This window comes from Populus trichocarpa, chromosome 2 (genome assembly GCF_000002775.5).
Source record: "Populus trichocarpa isolate Nisqually-1 chromosome 2, P.trichocarpa_v4.1, whole genome shotgun sequence".
In the NCBI taxonomy this organism is placed as follows: Eukaryota; Viridiplantae; Streptophyta; class Magnoliopsida; order Malpighiales; family Salicaceae; genus Populus; species Populus trichocarpa.
Window position 1 is genome coordinate 21,431,799 of NC_037286.2, and position 22,527 is coordinate 21,454,325.

At 34.9% G+C, this 22,527-nt stretch overlaps 1 protein-coding gene and 1 pseudogene across 2 annotated transcripts; both read left to right on the forward strand.

Annotated features, from left to right (window-relative positions):
- The first annotated feature begins 3,933 nt into the window (after positions 1-3,933).
- Positions 3,934-5,015, forward strand: LOC127904987 (L10-interacting MYB domain-containing protein-like; annotated as a pseudogene).
- Positions 5,016-9,916: 4,901 nt separating this feature from the next.
- On the forward strand, positions 9,917-20,933 carry LOC7489883 (chromatin remodeling protein EBS). Of its 2 annotated transcripts, none has more exons than XM_002301571.4 (5): positions 9,917-10,230; positions 10,528-10,870; positions 10,961-11,029; positions 13,930-14,076; positions 20,279-20,933. In XM_002301571.4, the coding sequence occupies exons 1-5, from the start codon at positions 10,158-10,160 to the stop codon at positions 20,307-20,309; spliced, it is 663 nt and encodes a 220-aa protein (XP_002301607.3). In that variant the 5' UTR covers positions 9,917-10,157; the 3' UTR covers positions 20,310-20,933. The 2 variants fall into 2 exon arrangements, with proteins under 2 accessions (XP_002301607.3, XP_024449942.1); XM_024594174.2 differs by having other exon boundaries at positions 9,919-10,230; positions 13,930-14,068.
- The last annotated feature ends 1,594 nt before the right edge of the window (positions 20,934-22,527 follow it).

The following is a 22,527-nucleotide window of genomic DNA, read 5'->3' on the forward strand; positions in this document are numbered from 1 at the left end:
GGGCCACATGCGTTGTTTAAAGGTAATGGGTGACCCACTCGCCTAGTGCATATAATAAACATGTTAGGCAAATGGTGTTAGCCAAATAGGCCAACCTAAATGGCTAGATCCCTCTCTCTCACATATTTTTCTTCTTACATTTTCTCTCTCATGCACTTACTCTTTTAGATACACACCTTAAATGTATCTAGTTTCATAGAGCCAAAATGCACCACCTATTGTGCCCATCACAACACTTTTTCCACCAATGGTCTCCCCTCAACCTGACTACTACGCTAACTCTCATGGCCTACCACCCTATCTAGCTAATAACTATCTCTCTCAAATTATCTCAGACCAATAACTCCACCAATATAACAAGACACCATGACAACGATGAGCACCAACTTCTCCACCAATGGCACACAATCTTTCTCCACGCGATATGTCAACATGACTAGGTCTATAAATACCTTTTAGGTCACAGATAAATTAAATAAGAGATAAATACTAGACTAGACTCTATACATTGACTTATCTAGACACAAGATCATGTTCACAAAATCTCTCTTCACACACATCACCCTCCTTCTACATTTAATGACCTAAGTATTAGAGAATCCCCTATTCTGACAGGGATTTATTTTGCGGGGAAAAAAAGACCAATCACTAACCTGCAATGTAGCCATGGAAAGTCAACATTCAATCTACATTTTTCACAACTTCATCATTTGGCAATATAGCATATAATTAGTATATAAATTCACAAGTAATACTACAAAATGAGTTAGAATTACATGGCAATCAAATTGTCTTCACTACTGCAGCCTATAAAAAATGTTTTCTTCATGTCCCCATTACATGTTTTTATATATTCTGTCATTATTGTAGCAATATTACTTGATAAATCATCAATGTTTTGATTTTTAGGATGGAAAAAACTTAAAGTTGATAAGAAGCTTTAAAAGGTAATTGGCATTGGAAAAATCAAGTAGCATAACTAGGTTAAAGGAAGAAGAAGAGGAGAAAGAGGGAAATAAAAATAAAAAGAAAGAATAAGAGCTTAACAAGGCTTAATCGAATAGACTTAACTCAACTAGAGATGAAGAGAAAAGAAGATAAGAAAGAAAAGAAAAAAAAAAGAGAAAAGAAAGGGAAAGGCCTAACTAGAGAATAGAAGAGGAAGAGAAACAAAAATAAGAAAAGAAAAACAGAAAAGGAAGGGAAAGGCCTATTTGGCCACTAGTCAGGCTAATGGCTCAATCAGTTAGTAGTTCTGCTAATAACCAAATCGAGAAACAAAAGAAAAGGAGAAAGAAAAAAAAGCAAGTTGAACAACTTGTTAGGTTAAATGACCTAACTAAACAAGAAAGGGGAAAAAAAAGAAGCAAGTGTGGCTAAAAGGAGAAAAGAAAAAAAAAACAAATCGTGGGAGCTACATCGGTGACTTTTCATTAACGAGCATCGATTTAGAAAATTGCCCACGCTGTAATAAAGCAAACTGGAATAAAAAGATACTAATCAAACAATGGGAGAAGGCTCGGGCATTGTTTGAAGACGACGAGGTTAAGTATTCACACACACACACACACACACACACACACACACATATATATATATATATATATATATATATATATATATATATTATTTCTTTTTATTTAATCCTTGATTTCTTCACTAACCCCAATTCAATCCCTAAAGGTAACCTAACCAAGCCTAATAAAGGCCCAACCAAAAAAAGAAGAAGAAAAGAAAGATAAAATTGTTAAACTAGAGCCAACAACCCCGACCCAATCAAACCCGCCCAAAAAAGTAAGGGAGAAGAAGAAAAAGAAAAAGGAGAAAGAGAGGGACAAGGTGGCCAACCTAAACCGACAAGTGTCTTGAGGTTTAAGGCATGCTCAGTATACTACCACCGTCATGAATTCTTCATTTTTTAGGTTATCATTTTGGGCACATGCCTGATTCTTTATTTTACAGGTTGTTAGTAGAAAATGGAAAAAAAAACCACACATATTCTTCTACATTTTTCTTTCTCCTTCTTTTATACACCATTTCCCTCTCATGCTTAACTTAGACATTGAAAGCTTCTCTATTCCACACATGAAACTTGTTTTGCAAGAGAATATGGATTATCAATCCAAGCTTAACTAAATAAAAATAAAAATTAAGCCTGTTAAATAGCCATGCTTAGATTCATTTACAGCATTTCTAACTTTGTCAAATGATCATGAGAAGTTGATTCCAAAAAGAAAGATGGCTTACAATTCAGAAGATGTTCAGAAATGTTTTGCTGCCTATGCTCATCAACAAGGATTTGGTATTATAAAATAAAAATTAAAAAATTAATGATGTTGGAAACCCAAATTACTTAACTCTTTCTTGTGCTATAAGAGGGAAAATAGAGTTAACGACAAAAAGCTATTCTAACCCAAGATTTCAATCAATCAAATTATAAAGCTAAGATTAATGTTATTATTCATAACGGTGATAATTTCATTATATAACACAATCATGTAATTGACCATAAAAAATTCACAATTCTTTTCGTCTCATAAAGAAACGGATGAACATGTCAATGATAGACTTAGAACCCGTTTGGTTACGTGGTAGCGTCCACGTTTCCTGTGGTTTCATTTTGCAAGCTGTTTGGTTAACAGCTACCCACGGTTTCAAGCACCTGAGGCCCACACAAAGTTGCGTTCCAAACGCAGGATTAGCAAAAGCAACTCTACCTTGCTCTTGTCGTGGCTGCTGTTTAGAAAACGCTGCAAAATAACTTTCCTTTACCAAAAAAAATTAATTAGCCCTATATGTCCTCCTCAAATGTCATCTCTCCTCCTCCACATTCGCCTCCCAAGCAGCTAAGCTCTCCTCCACCACAGCTTCCCTCGTCTCCTAAAATTCATCCTCCTCCTCGCAGCTTCGTTGTGTCAAACACATCTACACACACTCTTTCATGCTCTCATAAAGATCGAACCCAGTCACTAGTGTTTGTAGTCGAGTGTAGATCAAGTCTATCTGCCACCGATCTGCTGCCCTGATGAACTCCTTTCGCGGTTGAAAAAGACACACACTCACCAAAGGTAATTATCTTGTCATTGTACCCAAACAACTGTATATATCATGCCTTATCTGCTGCCACAAACATACAAAACGACTTTCTCTAACTATAATTTCCTCTTCACACTGTTTTCTTTGCCAGAACCAAAGAGGGCATCAAAATTAGTCTCCTGGAAAGCTCAAGCACAAGCATCTTACCAATCTCTGTGGTGGTTGCACAAGTAAATTCAAGGTCAGTTGCTCTGTTTCGATGCACAAGTACTTTAATCTTTAATTTTCAGTTGCTGTGTGTTTTCTGAGAATTAACATATCTGTAATTGTTACATTTTATTATATCTGTTTCAGTTGAACATTTTTGTGTTTAATTGAACATTTTCTGAGAATTTCTAGGTTTTACATTTGTGTTATTGTTAGATTTTTAATCTCTGTTTTGGTTCAACAATTACCATCAGTGTCAGTTGTTGTGCTTTACATGTGTTTAATTGTTAGTTTTATTATCTTAGTTGAATGAGTATAAACATAAAACCTGTGTGAATATCAAGCTGCTGAAAATAGGACTGAAGCCAGTTATCTGCTCTATACAACGTCTGATTATGTAATTAAACACATGAGAAAATTATATCTAAAAAATCTCAGCATCTAATGTAATATTACATAATTGACATTTATGTTTAGGAAATGAAAACATTGGTTTGTAGAAACATAAATGTAAATAAACCTAGCAATTAAAGTGTTAAGCTGATTATGTTAAGTCTATGTTCTTAAATTGCATGTTTTATTTAAGTTGGCGATTTAATTAAGATATATTGTGCATTTCATGTCCTTTACATTGCCTCTAGAAAATTAACCTGTTAATTGTATATTAGACAAAACATTTTAACCGAGAACATGGACGATTTTCAATCACAAGATAAGGCTTGTTGGACTAGAGAGATGTTGCACGCTTTTTGTGACATATATATTAAAGCAATTGAGTAAGGTATGTGACCCAACACACATTTCGACAAAGCTGGGTGGAAATATGTTATGAATGGCTTTAAGGATTAAACTGGCCATGCATTAACGAAAGCACAATTAAAGAATAAGTGGGACGGAATTAAAAAATATTGGAGAATATGGAAAAGGTTGATTTTTGAAACAGGAGTAGGCTGGAGTGCTGAACTTGGAACAATTTTGGCACCTGATAAATGGTGGAAAGATAAAAACCAGGTTTGTTTTTTTTTTTTCAGTATGTTTAAAGTTGTAATAAACTGTTTGATTAAGTGCTGGTACATTATTTTTTGATGCATTTTTATCTTGATTGTCCCTTGTTGTAGGAGATACGCGGAGCAAGAAAGTTTAGGCATGCTGGAATCGATCCCACAATATGTTGTAAATATGATATCATATTTACAAACATTGTTGCTACCGGTCAGTATGCTTGGGCTCCATCACAGGGTCTGAATTCTGATGAAGATGGTGTCGGTAAAAGCCTAACTAACGCAGTTAATGAGGACTCTCATATTGAGGAAGGTAATGGAGATTCTAAGGAGGATAGTCTACCAATTTTTGTTGCCGATGTCAGTAATATGGTTGCTGGTGTCACTTTTGTCAACAGCACAAGCAATCCCACTGGTAGTAATGGGAAGAGAAAAGGTGTGCAACAAAGTTCCCAAAACAATGAGAAAAAAAAGGGTGCCGGAAGGGGATCGCAATTGTTTTCGCGTTTAGATAAGTTGGTTGATAGTGTGTCTACCAAAAGTGAATGCACGTCAAGTGGTTTGGATAAAAAAAGATGTAGCATAGAAAAAGTGATGAAGGAGTTTCACTCCATTAAGGAAGTGGTGTTCGGTAGTGAGTTGTATTGTTTTGCAACTGAGTTTTTTATGGTTAGAAGTAGGAGGGAAATGTGGGTAGTAATTGGTGATATGGACCGAAAATTTTAGTGGCTGAAATTAATGTTCGATCGAAAGGCAAGCTACAGACCTTGATGTAAGTGTACATTTGATATAGGGAACACTTACAATTATGTATATTATTGTGTGTTATATGTAGCAACAAGTAAATTTTGTTGTGTGTTATATGTTTTGGTAAGTATTGCATGCATTTCATATTTGAAGTGTTGTTTCAATGTTTAGCACACTTATCATGTTTGATTTTTATGTCAATGAGCCGTTAACATATTGTATGGTTATGTGTTTTTCACAGTTAAAAGATTACAACACCAATCCTTATAGTGAGGTGCACTGCATGAGGTGTTGTTGCGGCTGTGTTGTTGCCAAATGGTTAATGCAAACGATTCTGTCGTTGCTGATTTTTCCCAGGTTTCTAATTTGTAACGTATGATATGTTGAGCACTTCCTTTGTATTTGTAGTTGTAGGCTAATTGGTTATGTTTGAGATGTCTGTAACAGCTGTTGTTGTACATGTTACAAGTTGTAATTTTAGGTTTCATGTTGACTTCTATAGACTTGTTTGAATGGCTGAAAAACTTTGTGTTGAGTTTGCTTTTTCAGCCTTGAATTGGATATTGTAATTTAACGGCTTTGATGGTTGTTTCTGAGTTGAATGGCTGCTAATTTGTTGAATGTTAGTTACTACTGTGCATGATTGTTGTTGACTTGAATGGCTGAAACTGTTGTGCATGCTTATTGCTCACTTGAATGGCTGATACTGCTGTGAATTATTCTTGCTGACTTGAATGGCTGATAATGGTTTGAATGGGAGTTGCTGGGTTGAATGGTTGTTCATGGTATAAGTTCAGGTTGCTGATAGGTATGGCAATCAAGAGTAGTGGTTTGTGTTGTGTGTGTGTGTTTCAATTTAAGTTGCATTGTCATTCCAAAACATTTTCATTGGCTGCCCGTAAATATTGCAAGCATTCTCACGTGTATTGCAAGCTGTTTTAAGAAGGTTTTGTTGTTGTTTTACACTGCCACGTCAAGTTCATTGAATTTAGAAGGTTAGTTGTTGATTTGAGAGCTGCGGTTTAGTTAATAAAGCTTGATCTTTATGTTTTGTAAACAAATTAAGAGGGTAAATCTGATAGGGCTGCTGTTTATAGTCAATAAAACAAGTTCATTTATGTGTTTTTCAATTTATAAGGTGAATGATAAGTTTGCTAAAGTTTTTATACTTTTCTGAGATGGACAACAAACACGCTACTAGACAAAAGTGTGTACACAACAATCCCTTTTCCTTAGTTTTTATTCTCATGAAACCTTAATTGGCTGCCAACAAATATTTCAAGCATTCCTACGTGTATGAATAATGTTTTGAGAATTGAAATTATGGTTATGCTGTAAAATATTGAATGAGTTACTTATAAGTAAAATATGTTCAATTATTAGGGATTGCTCCAATTTAAATGTTTTGGCTTAAGTTAATGTCGCCATTAATATGTTCGATTATTAGGGATTGCTGCAATGTAGATGTTTTGGGTTAAGTTAATGTCGCCATTAACTTTAAAAATATTCTAAACAAATTCCGCAATGAACAATGTTTTGTTACCGTTACGTTGCACGTTGAAAATTTCTATTATTGTTGTGTTTAAAATATTGAATGAGTTACATATAAGTAAAATATGTTCGATAATTAGCGCTTGCTCAAACGCAAATGTTTTGTGTTAAGTCCGCCATTAACGTAAAAAATATTCAAAACATATTATTCCATGAACATGTATTTTTACCGGTACTTTGCAGGTTCAAAATTGATATTAAGTTGTGTTTGTAGATATGGATGCGAATTGGTTTAATGCGTTTTTTTATGACCATTATGAAAATGTTATGAATAATGTTGGTCGGTATGTGTTTGATGGGTTTGCTGGTACAAGTTCTGGAAGTGGTTTTGGAGGTAGTTTCGATGCTGGTTATGGGAATAATAACAATGAGGTGCAGGACGACGACCAAAATCAACAGGATGATGATGACAGTGGCGATTTATTTTGGCATAAAGAGTGTGATCACACTAAATTAGTCATATGCACTGCTGGAGCACTGACTTTGTATCACAATGCGTATATTTTAAAGAACCATGTATGGTTTCATACAACACTGGAATGCGATGATTGATTGAAATTTTAAATGGGCACTGGGTGCGTTGTGTGAACATGTTTCGGATGGATGCAGACACATTGAAAGTTTGTCTTTTGAGTTGGAAACGATGTACGGGTTGAAACCGTCTAGACGGATGATTGTTATTAAGAAGGTAGACATGTTTCTCTACACTTTAGCTCTAGGCGCTTCGAATAGGGAAGTTCAGGAGAGATTTCAACATTCAGGTGAAACCGTGTCCAGAAATTTCAACGAAGTTCTTTGTTCTGTGTGCGTGCTAGCTGCTGATTTAATTAGACCAGTAGATCCAGAATTCACAGCAACACCACTGGAAATTGCAATGAATCCGAGATACATGCCCCATTTCAAGGTAAAAAAAATACTTTTTAGAAGTTGTTAAATATTTCAAAAGGTTACAATCAAATATTTAAGTACAATGAAATTGATTCAGCAACAAATTTTTTATTTCTGTAGAATTGTATTGGAGCGATTGATGGAACACATGTACGTGCATGTGTATCACAAGAAAATCAAATCCTATTTATTGGTAGAAAAGGTGCACCGACGCAAAATATAATGGCAGCATGTAGCTTTGACATGCAATTTACATTTGTTTGGGCTGGGTGGGAAGGTAGTGCACACGATACAAGAATATTTTATGAGGCGATTGGAAATACAAACATACAATTTCTGAGGCCACCGGAAGGTATTCACCCGCAAAAAATTGGGTTGTTGTTCAGCTGGTCTAATTTTTTTTTCTATGAAATAGGAAGTAAGCGTTAAACAATAATTAATTTTATGCAGGGAAGTATTATCTCGTTGATTCGGGATATCCGAATGAGTACGGTTACTTGAGTCCATATAGAGGGGAGAGATATCATCTTCCAGAATTTCATCAACGAGGACAACCACGAAGTCGGGAGGAACTATTCAACCGAGTCCATTCATCCTTACGATGTGTAATCGAACGTACATTTGGAGTTTGAAAGAAAAGATGGCGAATCTTGCAAAACATGCCCGAGTTTCCTTATGAATCACAGGTTAAAATTGTTGTCGCATCAATGACACTGCATAACTACATTCGGCGAAAGTCGGGCCAAGATGTTGCATTCAACGAGTTTGATAGTCATCCTGATTTTGTTCCTCCTGATACTTTTCCCAATGTCGTTACACAATTACAACCATGAGGGCACCAGAGGGCGTCGTGTATGGATTATATTCGTGATGACATTGCAAATAGTTTGACGGGGCAATAATGTTTATTTTGTAATAACAAATAACGATTTTATTTTTTTGCCGGTATGTATTTGGACAAAATGTTTTATTTCCTCTTAACACAAAGAATTATTTCATTTATGTCATTTTTAATTATTTTAGGTACAATATCAACCGCAACCACAGTTTTAACCAAACATGTTTTTACCACAATAAAGTCAAACCACACTTTTAACCAAACACACAAAATATATACACAAACCACAGAAAAAGTACTTTTTTTAAAAATCACTTTTTTTCCAACCGCAACCATAACAACTACAGCAAAAACAAACACTCTTTTAAAAGTAAAGAATGAAGCAAGCAAGAACCTGCCATTCACCGCCTCCTAAGCCTTGTTTCTTTTACGTTTTAAAAACGTTTTTGAAAAAAAGTAATTTTTTTTAATTTTTTTCTTTGCTTTAAATTAATATTTTTTTAGTGTTTTTAGATCATTTTAATGCGCTGATATTAAAAATAATATTTTTTAAAAATAAAAAAAATATTATTTTAAAGTTCGGAGATGTGAAATCTTGACTTGTATCGAGCAAAACTATAGCAATTTATTGTTTATTTTTGTGTTTTAAAAGTAGATTTTTTTTTATATATATATTTTTAATTTTATTTTATGTGTTTTTAGATTGTTTTGATGTATTAATATTAAAAATATAATTTTAATATATTTTTAAAAGAAAAATATTTTAAAAGGTAACCATTATTAATAAGATACTAAACTAGATGCAGAATTGATGATTCAAAAGCGTTTGATAATTTTGTTTTCTTTTTATAACTTCAAATTGAATGACAAAAATCATGAAACATAACATGGGAAGATAAATGTAAAGTTGGATATGATGTTATCTTATTTATACTCGACTGCTAATCAAGACATTTATCTTATTGAGTTTTAAACAGGATATAAATTGATCTAATGAATTAATTACATTTTAATTAGATTAATTTTTACTTAGTTTAATATAAAATCTAAGGGTGAGTAAAAAACCTGAGAAAACCGGAAAAAAATAACTGAAAAAACTGAACTGTGAAAAAAACCAATTAAAATTTTAAAAAAACCGGTCGGTTCGGTTCGGTTTTATAAGATTAAAACCGAAAAAATCGAACAGAACCCAAACCGAAAAAAACAAAAAAAAACCAAACCAAATTGGAAAAAACCGAGCCAAACAGGTTTGAACCGGTTTTTTTCCTAAAAAACCCGAACCGAACCGAACCGAAACCGGTCGATTTGAACCGGTTTTGGTTTTTTTTAAATTTTTTTTTTGGTTTAGTTAATTTTTTTGATAAAAACCAAACCGAATAAAAAATGATCATTTCTAATAAAACCTGACCCGATTCAAATATAAAATCATTGGGTCATTATATTTTGTTTGCCAAGCGGGTTCGGGTTAAATAACACTGTAATAAACTGTCGCGGGATATTACAGCAGCCTAATCTTGTAAACATGTAGAGCACGGAAAATATTTTTAATACTGTATTTGTCCTGTATACCATGCATGCATGTACATAATTAAAATAATAAAAAAAAGAAGCAGAAAAAGGCTGATGATGATGATGATGATGATGTGTCCTCCACCTAGTTTCTTCTTACAAACAAAATCCATCTCCATCTCTATCTTAACTAGTTCCTTTCTCTCTCTGTACTCACTGCCCCCCATTTCTCGGCCCTTGCCCTGCCCTAGGGTTTCTTTGCCTTCCACTTCTCTGTCAACAAACCTTAACCCCTTACAAAACCTTTCTTAATCCGTATACATTTCACAAAAAAATAGAAAAAAATCAGTACTTGACTACCGACTAAAACCAAGCAATTCATGGCCAAAACCAAACCTGGCAAAAAAGACCTTGATTCCTACACTATCAAAGGCACCAACAAAGTTGTTAGACGTAAGCATTTACCTTGTTTAAACCCATAATTTCCAGCTACAAATTTCTTCTCTGTTTTTTTTTTTTTTTTTACTATCAAACTAGAAACCCATCGATTTCTTTGGTTAAAGTTTCAGCCTTTAAGACCCTGATTGCCAAAATGTCTCCTTTTTCTTTCAATTTTATATACGTATTGTTTTGTTTTGTTTTGTTTTTTTTTTTTTCTAATTTTAACGAAACCCAAATGCTTTTTCTTTTTCATCCTTTCCTTTTTGTTGGGGGTTCTGATTTTGGGTGGATTCATGCTTGTTATTGCAGCTGGTGATTGTGTGTTGATGCGCCCATCGGACACCGATAAGCTTCCATACGTGGCACTTGTAGAGAAAATCGAGGCAGATCATAGAAACAACGTTAAAGTTCGTGTACGGTGGTACTACCGGCCGGAGGAATCCATTGGGGGACGCCGTCAATTCCACGGAGCCAAAGAGTTATTCTTGTCAGACCACCATGATATGCAAAGTGCACACACAATCGAAGGCAAGTGCACAGTGCACTCCTTCAAGAACTATAGTAAGCTTGAGAATGTTGGAGCTGAGGATTACTTTTGTAGGTTCGAGTACAAGGCTTCCACCGGTGGGTTCACTCCTGATCGTGTAGCTGTGTGAGTTTTGTTCTTTTGATGTAATTTTGAGTTGATTTTTTTGGGGTTTAGTGTTGAATTGAATGGCCTTTTGAATTGGTGTCTTTGAAGGTACTGTAAGTGCGAGATGCCATACAATCCAGACGATCTCATGGTGCAATGCGAGGGATGCAAAGATTGGTAATTTGCTGATACCACACTCATTTTTGTAATTCTATGCTTTGTAACTGCGAGATTAGTTCCATTTTATCTCATCTAATCTTTGAAATTGTTCGAGCTACTTTTGTCAGAACCAATGTGACAGGTGTTGTTTTCATTCGAATGAATTGTTGTAGCTTCATGATTAGTACTTACGATGACTTTTCCCTTTGTTTTATTCTTCTAAAACTTCAAGAAAAACTATGGTGTGAGAGATAGGGATCCTTTTCGAGAATGCGTAGCCATTTTTCTATTGCTTGTAAGATTAAGTGGCCTACTGTAAACTCTGTTTTATGTTGGGCAGACATGTTAACTTCATGAGAGCTTAATAGGGATCAGCAAAGGATATAGAGCATTACATGAAAAGTAGCATCTGTGAGATTTATCTAGTTTTATCAAGTTGCATAAGGTCATTTCTTCTTGTTAATATATCTAGTGGTGGCTTCCCTTGAATAGAAGTTGTACCTTGTATCTTGTATAGAAAGTTTACTTCCTAGCAGAAATTCTTTTATGGAACTAAAAACACTTAATTTTAACACACTGCAGGCTTTATTTAGCCATTTTTAGGCTGTAGATTATTTGTTCTCATGCATGTTACTACTTATATGGAGCTCTGTGTCAGATCCTCGTTGTCAATTACAAAAAACCCTAGCAGTGTTGAATCTCCTAAACAGAATTTTTGATTGAAATACTGTTCTGAAAACGCAGAAATCTGTTAGTATAGGACTTTTGTGTGCACTAACACATGCTGAGGATGAACTATTTGGACATCAAATTAGTTATTTTTTTAATTTCTGTTTTGTTCCCTTCTGTCAAGTGGATATCTCATTTATCACTTTTTCCCCCTTCAAACTTGAATATGCTTGATTTCTGAAGTTCTTAGTGGTTGAACATGGTAGGTAAAGCATTAAGTATTAACAATTGAAGAAATGAAAGATGCTTAAAGTAAGAAAAGGATCCTCTCAAAGACAAGGTTAATACATTTCCTAGTTCTGAAGGGTGAAAGAAAAAATTCCAGTTTACTGCAGTTAGATATTCTGTTGCTTGTTGAAATCATTCATTGAATAATTTGCATATCTAAATTTGCTACAAATTTCATTCTTCCATTTAAGGACCATGTTAGAACTATAAAGCTAAGATGGCTTGAGGAATTTGAAATTGGCACCAATTACCATTGCCTTTTCTATTGCAAAATAGTACAAATCAAGGTTGAATGGCTCCTTATAGATAAGGAAAAAGGGGGGTTGGGTGGGGGGAGAAAGAAACCAAAGAACATATGTGGTATACTCTGTGCTATCAACATCTAAATGAAGTATGGAATTGAGCTGTCTATGGAGAGCATAAAGCGTGGTTTTTAACATTCTTTTCAACAATCAGTGATTAAAGAATGTAGCAGGCAAGGTTGAGGTGCAATTAGGAAACTGATATTATACAGGAGGTGATTTCAAAATTGGAAAATTGTAAAATTTACATCTTAAACATGCTATAATGAGGTTTGAGAGATAGTTTGGACAAGAAGATACTCTTTAGGCATAGGTGCAATGCTATTTACTAATGCTATTGATGAAATTCATGAATATCTTATTTCATAGCATCATCAAAAGATGATGATTGAATAGATTCACTGGATTTCTTTTTATCAAGTCGCGATCATCAAATCTGGTTGATTCGTAGATAGCATGATACAATAAAAGGAACTCTTTTTTTTTTCTTTCTTTTGGCTATAAGAGCTTTCTTTCCAATTTTATAAAAGAAGTGCTGTATTTATACTATCTATAGAGATGTTCAATTTCCTTTGTTTGCTGTGTATTTGGAAAGGACTGAAAAACTGGAATTGATGGTGGAGAACTTATCTAATTGTTAAAAACAGTATAGATTTGAAGGCAGGCTGGTATAGAGAGAAAATGAGCACCTTGTATTTTGTTGTTTGATCAGTAGAAGTGAAGAACTGCTACAAATCAAACTATATACTGAACTTAAACAAAATAAATAAGTAATATCTCTAAGAAATCCATCTCATTAAGCATTCTGTATGTCTGCAATGTGTAGTGTTTCTCAAATATCCTTCAAAGAGGTTAGAGATGATTCTTCTCTTTTAAATGCACTTTTCTGGTGGTCCTTCATTATTTGACTGATATTGCTACATGATACAACCTTTTCTTTCATATGCAAAAACCCACCCTCTCCAAACTCCAAGTCTACTAACTTAACCATGAGTATAGGAATTTCCATAGCTCATTGTGCAAAACCCCTAAAGCCAACCCAATGTAATAGTAGATCGACATTTTAGGGTGTCTGTTGCACAGAAAAAAAAGATTTCATGCTAGGATTTTCCAAAAAGCCTGCATACCCAAACGAGGGGGGGAACAAAAGCTTTGGGAGGAGATTTGGGCCTCTATATTGTTTTACAAATTAAATTAGGCATTGGATAGGATGCCTAAGAGGATTTGATGCTGAAGTTGCCACTTTAGCTGGTTTGTATCTAGCTCCATTATCCTTCTGTTCTTCGGTCTTAACGGTATAAACCAGTTTGGAAAAGGTTGTGGAAAGGCTCAAAATGCTAATCCTGTGCTATCATAGGATAAACAACCACTTTCTATTAAATGCAATTTTTAATGATGTCCAAGCAGGAGCTAATCAAGATAATTTTTATTGTAGTCATCTCTGAAAGTTCATGAATGGTTTGCTCTGTAAGAAGAGAGAATATCTATCTTGTTTAGTAGTACAATTTTTGTTGGTATTCAACTGCTTGTTGATATTCTGTATTTTATGTACTAAGCATGATTTATGCTACATGTCGTTGCTCTCTTGTAATTCAAGGGTTATGCAATAACAACACAAAAGCGTTTGTTTCGTGATCATTGATTACTGATCTGCTGCAGGTTTCATCCATCTTGTATGGGTATGACAATTGAAGAAGCCAAAAAATTGGATCACTTTCTATGCTCTGACTGCTCATCTGAAGATGATGCGAAGAGATCTATGAATGTATTCCCAGTATCTCCGTCCCTTGAAGCTAAGGTAAGAAGGTACTCCAGTTGTTTCAAATCATTAAGGAAACTAGAATCAGTTTAGCTGTACAATGTGGTAACATCTTTTACTGCAATTTGTGTGCATCACTACGAAAACTAACATTGTCTGGTTTCTCAAACTGGCTTTATTCCAAGTTAGATGTTGATAAATTACCACTATATCTCTAAGATGTGAGTAGGAAATGGGCTGGCATTATTTAAGGCCATATTAATTATAGGATTCTAATTGTATGCTAATTATTTAGTTGTATATTTGGTTATATTTAGCTAGGTTGGAGCTGGAAATCAGTCTTGTAATTAGGGATGTATTATTCTATTTGGTTCTATATAATGGAAGGAACTATCTATTGAGAGGCATTCAGACAAAACCCATTGTTTATATCATGGTTTCAGAGCCTAAACATTCAAATTAGGGTTGTCTCATTCTATAGTTACTATCAAGGGTTAGAATTGTTGAGTGTTTGCTAGGAGGGTGGTTTGGGATCATTCCATTGATCTCTTGCTGTCGGCAAATTTTGTAGCTCTTTTTAGTTGTCAGCGCAATCTTTGAAGGTGTTGTTGCCGATATTTGGTGTCAAAGTGGCTTGGGTTTTTTCGGGTTGTCATCTACCAAGTTTGAACTTAATTTTATTCTAGTGATTTGTTGTTGTTTTGGTGATTTGGGATTTTATTCTGGTGATTTGTTGTTGTTTTGGTGATTTGGGCTTGCTAACTTGCTATTTAATTACTAGACTTTGGATTTATTATTTTTCGTATCATGACCACTAGTAATTCAAAGTCCTTTGGGGTGAAATTTACGGGCAATAATTATTCTGTCTGGGAATTCCAATTTCTTTTATATTTGTTATGGGGAAAGAGTTATGAGGCCATATAGATGAAAGTGATCCGACTCCTACCGAGGATTCAAAGTTGGCTCAGTGGAAGATCAAAAATGCTAGAATCATGACCTGGATTTTAGCCTATGTTGACTCTCTGATTGCTCTAAATCTGAGGCCGTATAAGACTGCCAAGAGTATGTGGGAATATCTAAAGAAAGTCTATAGTTAGAACAACACGGCCTGACGATTTCAATTGGAGTATGAAATTGCAAATTATACTCAGGGAGGTCTCTCTATTCAGGAGTTTTTTACTGGATTTCAGATCTTATAGGCATAATTTGCTGATATAATCTATGCAAAGGTACTTGATGGTTCTCTTGCTGCAGTTTAAGAGGTTCATGAGCAGAGCAAGAGAGATAAATTTTTGATGAAATTGCGACTTGAGTTCGAAGCTGCTTGGTTTAATTTGATGAATCGCGATCCCTCTCCTTCTTTAGATATGTGCTTTGAGGAGTTACTTTGTGAAGAGCAACATCTTGCTACACAGGCTACCTTACAGCAAGACAAATTACCCACTAATATTGTTGCCTATGCTGCTCAAGTGAAAGGGAAAGGTAAGGACATGCGAAAAGTTCAACGTTATAGCTGCAAGGAATATAAACATATTACTACCCATTGTGTGAAGAAGTATTGTAATTACTACAAAAAGCTAGGACAAATTATTAGAGATTGCCCTATCCATCCTTAGAATCATTGAGCAAATGCCTATCAGGCTACAGTTGGTTCTTCATCTTTCGCTGTTGGTGATTCATATTTCCTTACTCCTACGATGGTCAAACAAATGATTATTTTTGCCTTTTCAACCTTAGGACTTAAAGGTAACAGTTTCCTACAATTAAAATCATGGCGTGTTGATTCTGGTGCTTCTAATCATGACACTTTTCACAATATTCGGCCATATACAACATCTTTACAAATTACGATTGCTAATGGTAGTCAGTTTACCTATTCATGATGTTGGAGATGTTAATTCCTCTGTTAGGGATATATTTGTATCTCCTGAACTTTCCACTAGTCTTATATCAGTAGGCTAGTTGGTTAATGATGGTTGTGATGTTTTTTTTTTTTTCGTTATGGTTGTCTCGTGCAGTATCAGGTGTCGGGGAAGATACTCGCGAAGGGACCCAAAGTTGGACTATTGTTTTTTCTACACTTTCCCTCCCAAAGTTGGACTATTGTTTTTTCTACACTTTCCCTTTCCTCTAGTTATTTTTATGGCTTGTACTATTGTAAGCCATAAAAGTGAAACAGGGCACAAATGTTTGTGTCATCCTAACCCTTTTGTCTTATCTTATTTAATAAACTCCGGTTTTTTGGGCAATAAAGATCAATTTTCATCCCATTTTTCTCTTGATTATTCCACATGCAAATTAAGTAAGAGTAAGTCTTTTTCCTTTCCTTCTCACAATTAATCGTGCTAAAAAATGTTTTGATTTGGTTCATAGTGACGTGTGGGGTATCTCTCTAGTTATATCTCATGCGTAATATAAATACTTTGTTACATTCATCGACGATTACAACAAATATACCTGGATTTATATTCGTCATTCTAAATCTAAGGTATTTTCTATCTTTCAACGATATGTTGCTTATGTTGAAACTCAATCTTCTTTAGGTGTTAAAGCGTTAAGGTTTGATTCAGGTGGGGAATATATGTCTCGTGAATTTCATGAGTTTCTTAACCAAAAAGGCATTGTCTCCCAGCGTTCTTGTACCTATACATCTCAACAAAATGGTGTTATTGAACGTAAGAATTGTCATCTGCTAGATGTTGCTCGTACTTTATTGCTTGAATTTTCTGTCCCCCCTAAATTCTAGGTTGAAGCCGTATCCACAGCAGTCCATCTAATTAGTAGATTTCCCTCCAATGTTTTGAAATTTGAGAATCTTTATTATTGTCTTTATCAACAACATCATCGCTATCTTGACATGTATACCTATGGCCGTGTTTGTTTTGTTCATTTGCCTTCTCATCAACACAACAAATTGTTTGCTCAATCTGTTAGATGTGCTTTTACGGGTTATAATATTTCTATCAAAGGTTATGTTTGCTATGATCCATGCTCTAATAGATTTCATATATCTCGTCATGTTGTTTTATTTGAAAATCAACATTTCTTTTCCGCTCATGTTGCGTCCATGCCTGAGATACCTGTTCTTCCATACTTTGACGACTTGCCTTCTACTCCTGAATAGTTCAAGTCTGGATTTGTGTATGAATGACGATGCCCAACTTTGCCTCTTCTTGAGCCCGACCCGCCATTTGAGCCTGTTCAGATGATGCCTTTTGTGACTGAGCTGGATTTTGGCCCTATTTCTCGGCATTCTACGATTCTCTCGCCCTCCTAATTGATATGGATTTTCCCTTACATCCTTTCATTCTACTTTGTCATTTATTCCAATTCCTACATGTTATTTTGAGGCAGTTAAGCATGAATGTTGGTGGGAGGCTATGATAGACGAGCTTCACGCTCTTAATGATAATCATACCTAGGATGATGTTCCTTGCTCAGTGACTGTTAAAGCTATTGGTTGTAAGTGAGTTTACTCAATCAAACTCCGTTCTGATGGGACTTTAGATCGATATAAAGCATGATTGGTTGCTCTTGCTACTTCACAAGGTTGGCCGCTTCATCAAATGGATGTCAAAAACGCTTTTCTCCATGGTGATCTCAAAGAGGAAGTTTACATGACACTACCTCCTAGTGTGATCTCCAATTCTTCCTTGGATGTCTGAAAGTTGAAGCACTCTTTATATGGACTGAAATAGGCTCTTTAAGCCTAGTTTGACAAATTTCGAGCCACCTTGCTTCAGTTTTCTTTTCAGCAAAGCAAGTATGACTCTTCCTTGTTTCTTTGCAAGACATCTATGGGTATTGTTCTTCTCCTTATCTATGTTGATGATATTGTTATTACTGGGACAAATTCCATCTTGATTACCCGTCTCTAGCAGCATCTTCAGGCCTCATTTCATATGATGAATCTTGGTTCGCTTATATACTTCTTGGGGTTGGAGCTTCACATTGGTATATTCTTGAATCAACATAAATATACGTAGGATTTGATTACTTTGGCAGGTCTTTAGAATACCTCATCCATGGATACTTTTTTGGAGGTTAACGTGAAGTATCGTTAAGAGGAAGGCGACCTCCTTCCTAATCTTAATGTGTTTTGTCAACTAGTTGGGAGCTTGAATTATTTGATGATCACATGACCTGCTATCTCTTTTGCGGTTCAACAGGTTAGATAGTTTATACAATCTCTACGTCATCTACATTTAGCTGCTGTTTGTTGTATCATTCGATATCTCAGAGGCTCACCTAGTCGTGGGTTATTCTTTCCTGCCGGTACTCCTCGCCTTGTTGCATTTAGTGATGTTGATTGGGCTAGATGTCTTGATACTCGTTGCTCTGTTACTGGATGGTGCATGTTTCTTGGCAACTCCTTGATCTCCTGGAAGAGTAAGAAGTAGGCACACATGTCCAAATCCTCTACAAAATCCGAATACCGTGCTATGTTTGCTGCTTGTTCTGAGATTGTTTGGCTACATGGACTGCTAGCTGAGCTTGGCTTCTCCCAGCTCAACCCCACTCCTTTTCATGCAGACAACACTAGTGCCATTTAGATTGTGGCCAATCCTGTTTTTCATGAGTGTAGGAAGCATTTTCAAGTGTACTGCCATTCTATTCGGGAAGCCATGGATACCCAAATCATCACTCTTCCGCATGTTTCCACTGATCTTCATATTGTTGACATCTTTACCAATGCTATGACCCGACAACGTCATTAATTTCTGGTTGGTAAATTAATGCTTCTTGATCAACCAACATCAATTTAAGAGGGGATGTCAATAGGGTATGGGCTGACATTATTTAAGGCTATATTAGTTATATGATTCTAATTGTATGCTAATTATATAGTTGTGTATATGGTTTCCATATTTAGCTAGGTTGGAGTTGGAAATCAGCCTTGTAATTAGGGATGTATTATGCTATTTGGTTCTATATAATGGAAGGAACTCTCTATTGAGAGGCATTAAGACAAAACTCATTGTTTTAGTCAAGATATAGGATCACCCATACCCTTATTGGCTTGGAGGACATGATGTGAACTTTTGGGGTCTTTGCTCCTTTCTCTCATATAACCAGATAGAAATTGCATAACTTTACTTTTATGGCTACTTTTATGCTAATTGTTACAAAAAATGAATTATTGCTGCACTATCATGTCTTCATGATAGTGTAATGTTTATTCTGTAAAATATCACAGTTCTCTATATCTCTGCCCTGGATTTTATTAATTGTATGGTGAGCGTGTATTGTTCAATTTATGTTTAGTTCTGCCTTCAATCACATGGGCATAGCTATATTAGATTTGAATGCATGTGCAAGATATTTCTCATGAAGTTGGGTATAATCGAAATAGCTACGAGCACAATGGTTTGTGGTCAAAATGTACTGGTGAAAGCCCTTCCACACAAGCACACATGAAAGAAAAAAAAAAAGAAAAAAAAAAGATTGAGCGCTGTCAAAAAAAAAAAGAGTACAGACTTCTGCCTTTTCTGTTTAGCCTATCAAGGGGTGGTAGTTAGAGTGTGCTCTCTTTCTAATTCTATAGACATGCCTAAAGCTCTTTACAATTTGATCTTAAAAAGCTGTCCTGGTAATTTGTAAGCGTCCGTGTTTGTATTCCTGAAGTTCTTCATGACATGGTGTCTTGGCCTTAGGCTGCAGCTCATCTTTCTTAACAAGCTAGAAAAAACAAATGGAGGGAGGAACTGACATGGGGTTAGGTATTGATGATCTCTGATTTTTGTTAAATTGGAACTACCTACTTGAACTAAAAATAATGAATGCTTGATTAATGTTGATCAGCAACCTAGAGATTGGACTATGGATTTTAATAACCGAGTGCATATAGGTTCTCTGCATTTTTCTGGAATTCTAATTCATGAAAAGGAAGTTCTTTGAAGGAAAAATGATTTTTGCTTTTTCAAAAATCATAGTTTGACGAAGAAACTGCATGGGATGATTATTTCAAACAATGGAACTATTGCAGAACTATCACTGAAAAGCTTTCATAACCAATAGATGTGTAAAGGCTGTAAGAATGTGACTTCTTAAAGTTCAGGTGGAAAGGACAGGAAAATGTGTAATTGGAAACAATTTTAATTTGCTGAATGTCTTTGATCGTAGCAATTGTTTCACTGGTTGTCTTTGGTCGCCCGCAAAAAGTAATTAGCTTTATTATTCTCAATTTGCTGAATCTGCTTTATTATTCTCAATTTTTTCTGATGTGGTTGTCTTTTACTCTTGTGCTAGGTGGAGACAAAACGTAGGAAGAGGTGACTGAAGTTGTGGTGCTTAACAAAGGGTTAGTAAACGTTCTTGCATTAGCTCCACCATCGTTGTCGTCCTTGTTGTTATGCTATGGAATTGTGCTTGCACAAACTAGAGGCTTTCTATTAATTATCGTGTTCAAGTGTCTGTATGTGTGAATGAGCTTCGGAGATGATTTTGTGATCATTGATGTCCTTGCGAGTCTCCACCCATAAAAAAAGGTGCTTCATCTTAAGAACCTAGCACGACAGTGAACTGAAAATTTAGAGAACATTTAGGTTTTCTTGTGATTTTCTGCAACTCTTGTCATGATAGCATTGTTGTTCTTTGTTCCTTTCCTTTTATTAGTAAAGGGAAGATAAAAATAGATAAGATTGGAGCTGAGCAAGAGCTTTGATGGAATCTCCTCTCTGAAGCAAATCACAAGAGGGTGTACTGTTCTTTTTATAGGTTTTGTAGAGGTTTCCATTGTCTAATTTGGAATGATATGTTCCACATACTTCATCTTTGCTGATCTGAAAACATTGAGGTGAAATACCTGTAGCTTTCAACAAGCCAAGGAAAAGGGGGAGAGTTTATATTATCAGCTGGAAAAGTTTCCTAAACTATTTATTGGGAAAGCTTACATCTCTGGGAAGTTGGATTCACCAAAGAAATGCGTGCTGCTGTTACCAAAACTTTTATAGAATTTGATGCATAATAATAGTTTCAATCTCATATCAGAAATAGATATAAAACATTCTGTGTTTTTCCAAAAACTAATCTAGAGCTACATTTATTCATTGATGGTAGGATCTGATAAGGTTAGGGCAGAAGTGAAAATTCAGAACATGCCTTGAGGTGGCAGTCTTTGGGGAGTGTGGGGTGGAGTTTCCCTGACAGAATAAAATGGACATAGTAGTTAACAGAGAGAGAGAGAGAGAGGAAAACTCACCCCCGCACATGATCCTGGCAGCCTTTAATCACTTTTTAGTTTTGAGATCAATTCATTTTTTCTGAGTGAATTATAACTTGGTTTCTGTTGTTTATCGAAACAAATTAAGTAATTATTAGAGTATTAAAAAATAATTAAATAGTTCTTTGATTATATTTAATTGAGTAGTATTTTGTTTCCAAAAATACCTTCAATTTTTCCATTTTATTTGCTTTTCTTAAAAAAAACTTTTCTATTTCTTAAAATAAAAAATGAAATTAAATTGGAAGGCAATATAAAATGACGGAAAAAGAATGTAAAAACAAAAGAATTAAATATATAGTTTCTAAAATCACAAGGACTAAATAATTAGTTTTGCTAAACTATAGGACTAGATATAATTTACCCATTTTATTTTCATGATTTGAGGTGGCATTTAGTGCAGGTAAAAACTAGGTTTTCCAAGCCTTGAAATCATAGTTTTTAAACCCGGTCTGGTGGCCGGCCCGATCCAAGGTAAGGGTTCTGTGTTTTGACCGGGTCGGCTAGGTCAATCCTTATTTTAAAAAAATTCAAAACAGCGTCGTTTTAGTAAAAGAAAAAGTCAACGGGTTGCAACTGAGTTTTAACCGGGTTTTGCCAGGTCAACCCGCCGGGTCGGCCGGGTCACATCGGGTCATGATTTTTTCTATTTTTTCGTCAACCCGGCTCGGTTCCAGCCCCGGGTCGGCCGGATCTTGAGTCGACCTATACTTGAAACTATACTCTAAAGAATAAAAATAGAGATAAAGTTTTGATGTTTTTGAAAAGTTTGTAATTTAATAATTTTATATGAAAAATAGACTTTCTAAATATAAAAAAAATATTATAATTAGTAAAATTTTAATTTAAATAGAAAAAAATAATTCAAATAAAAATAGGAAAATAAAGAAAATTCCAAGCAGGAGCTTCCACACTGAATTTGGGCATGTTACTAACATGAACGAGGCTATCTTATTCTATAAAGAATAGAGGTATTAGAATATTTTTAAAATATTTTAATTCAATTTAACAATTGAATAAAAAATTATAGCATGTGTTTGTCAAAAAAAAAAAAAAAAATGACTTGTCCAAACTATTTTTTAAGCTGGGCTTTTGTCACCCATTTCAAGCTTTACTTATCCTCAAGTTCATGGTTAGAAATTGAAATCCTTCATTTCAAAAGAATATATACTTTGAATATATCATTTTTAATTTTATATGTTGAAAAAAAATAATTTTTTTTATTATATCATCAACATCTTTTTCAATTTGTTTCACCTGTGGATTTATTTTTTTA

What these genes read in the sequence shown, in the direction of transcription:
- LOC7489883 (XM_002301571.4), top strand. Translation starts at nt 10,158, where the DNA reads ATGGCCAAAACCAAACCTGGCAAAAAAGACCTTGATTCCTACACTATC. An exon ending in CACCAACAAAGTTGTTAGAC is followed by an intron (nt 10,231 to 10,527) that starts GTAAGCATTTAC and finishes TTGTTATTGCAG; the next exon opens with CTGGTGATTGTGTGTTGATG. An exon ending in ACTCCTGATCGTGTAGCTGT is followed by an intron (nt 10,871 to 10,960) that starts GTGAGTTTTGTT and finishes GTGTCTTTGAAG; the next exon opens with GTACTGTAAGTGCGAGATGC.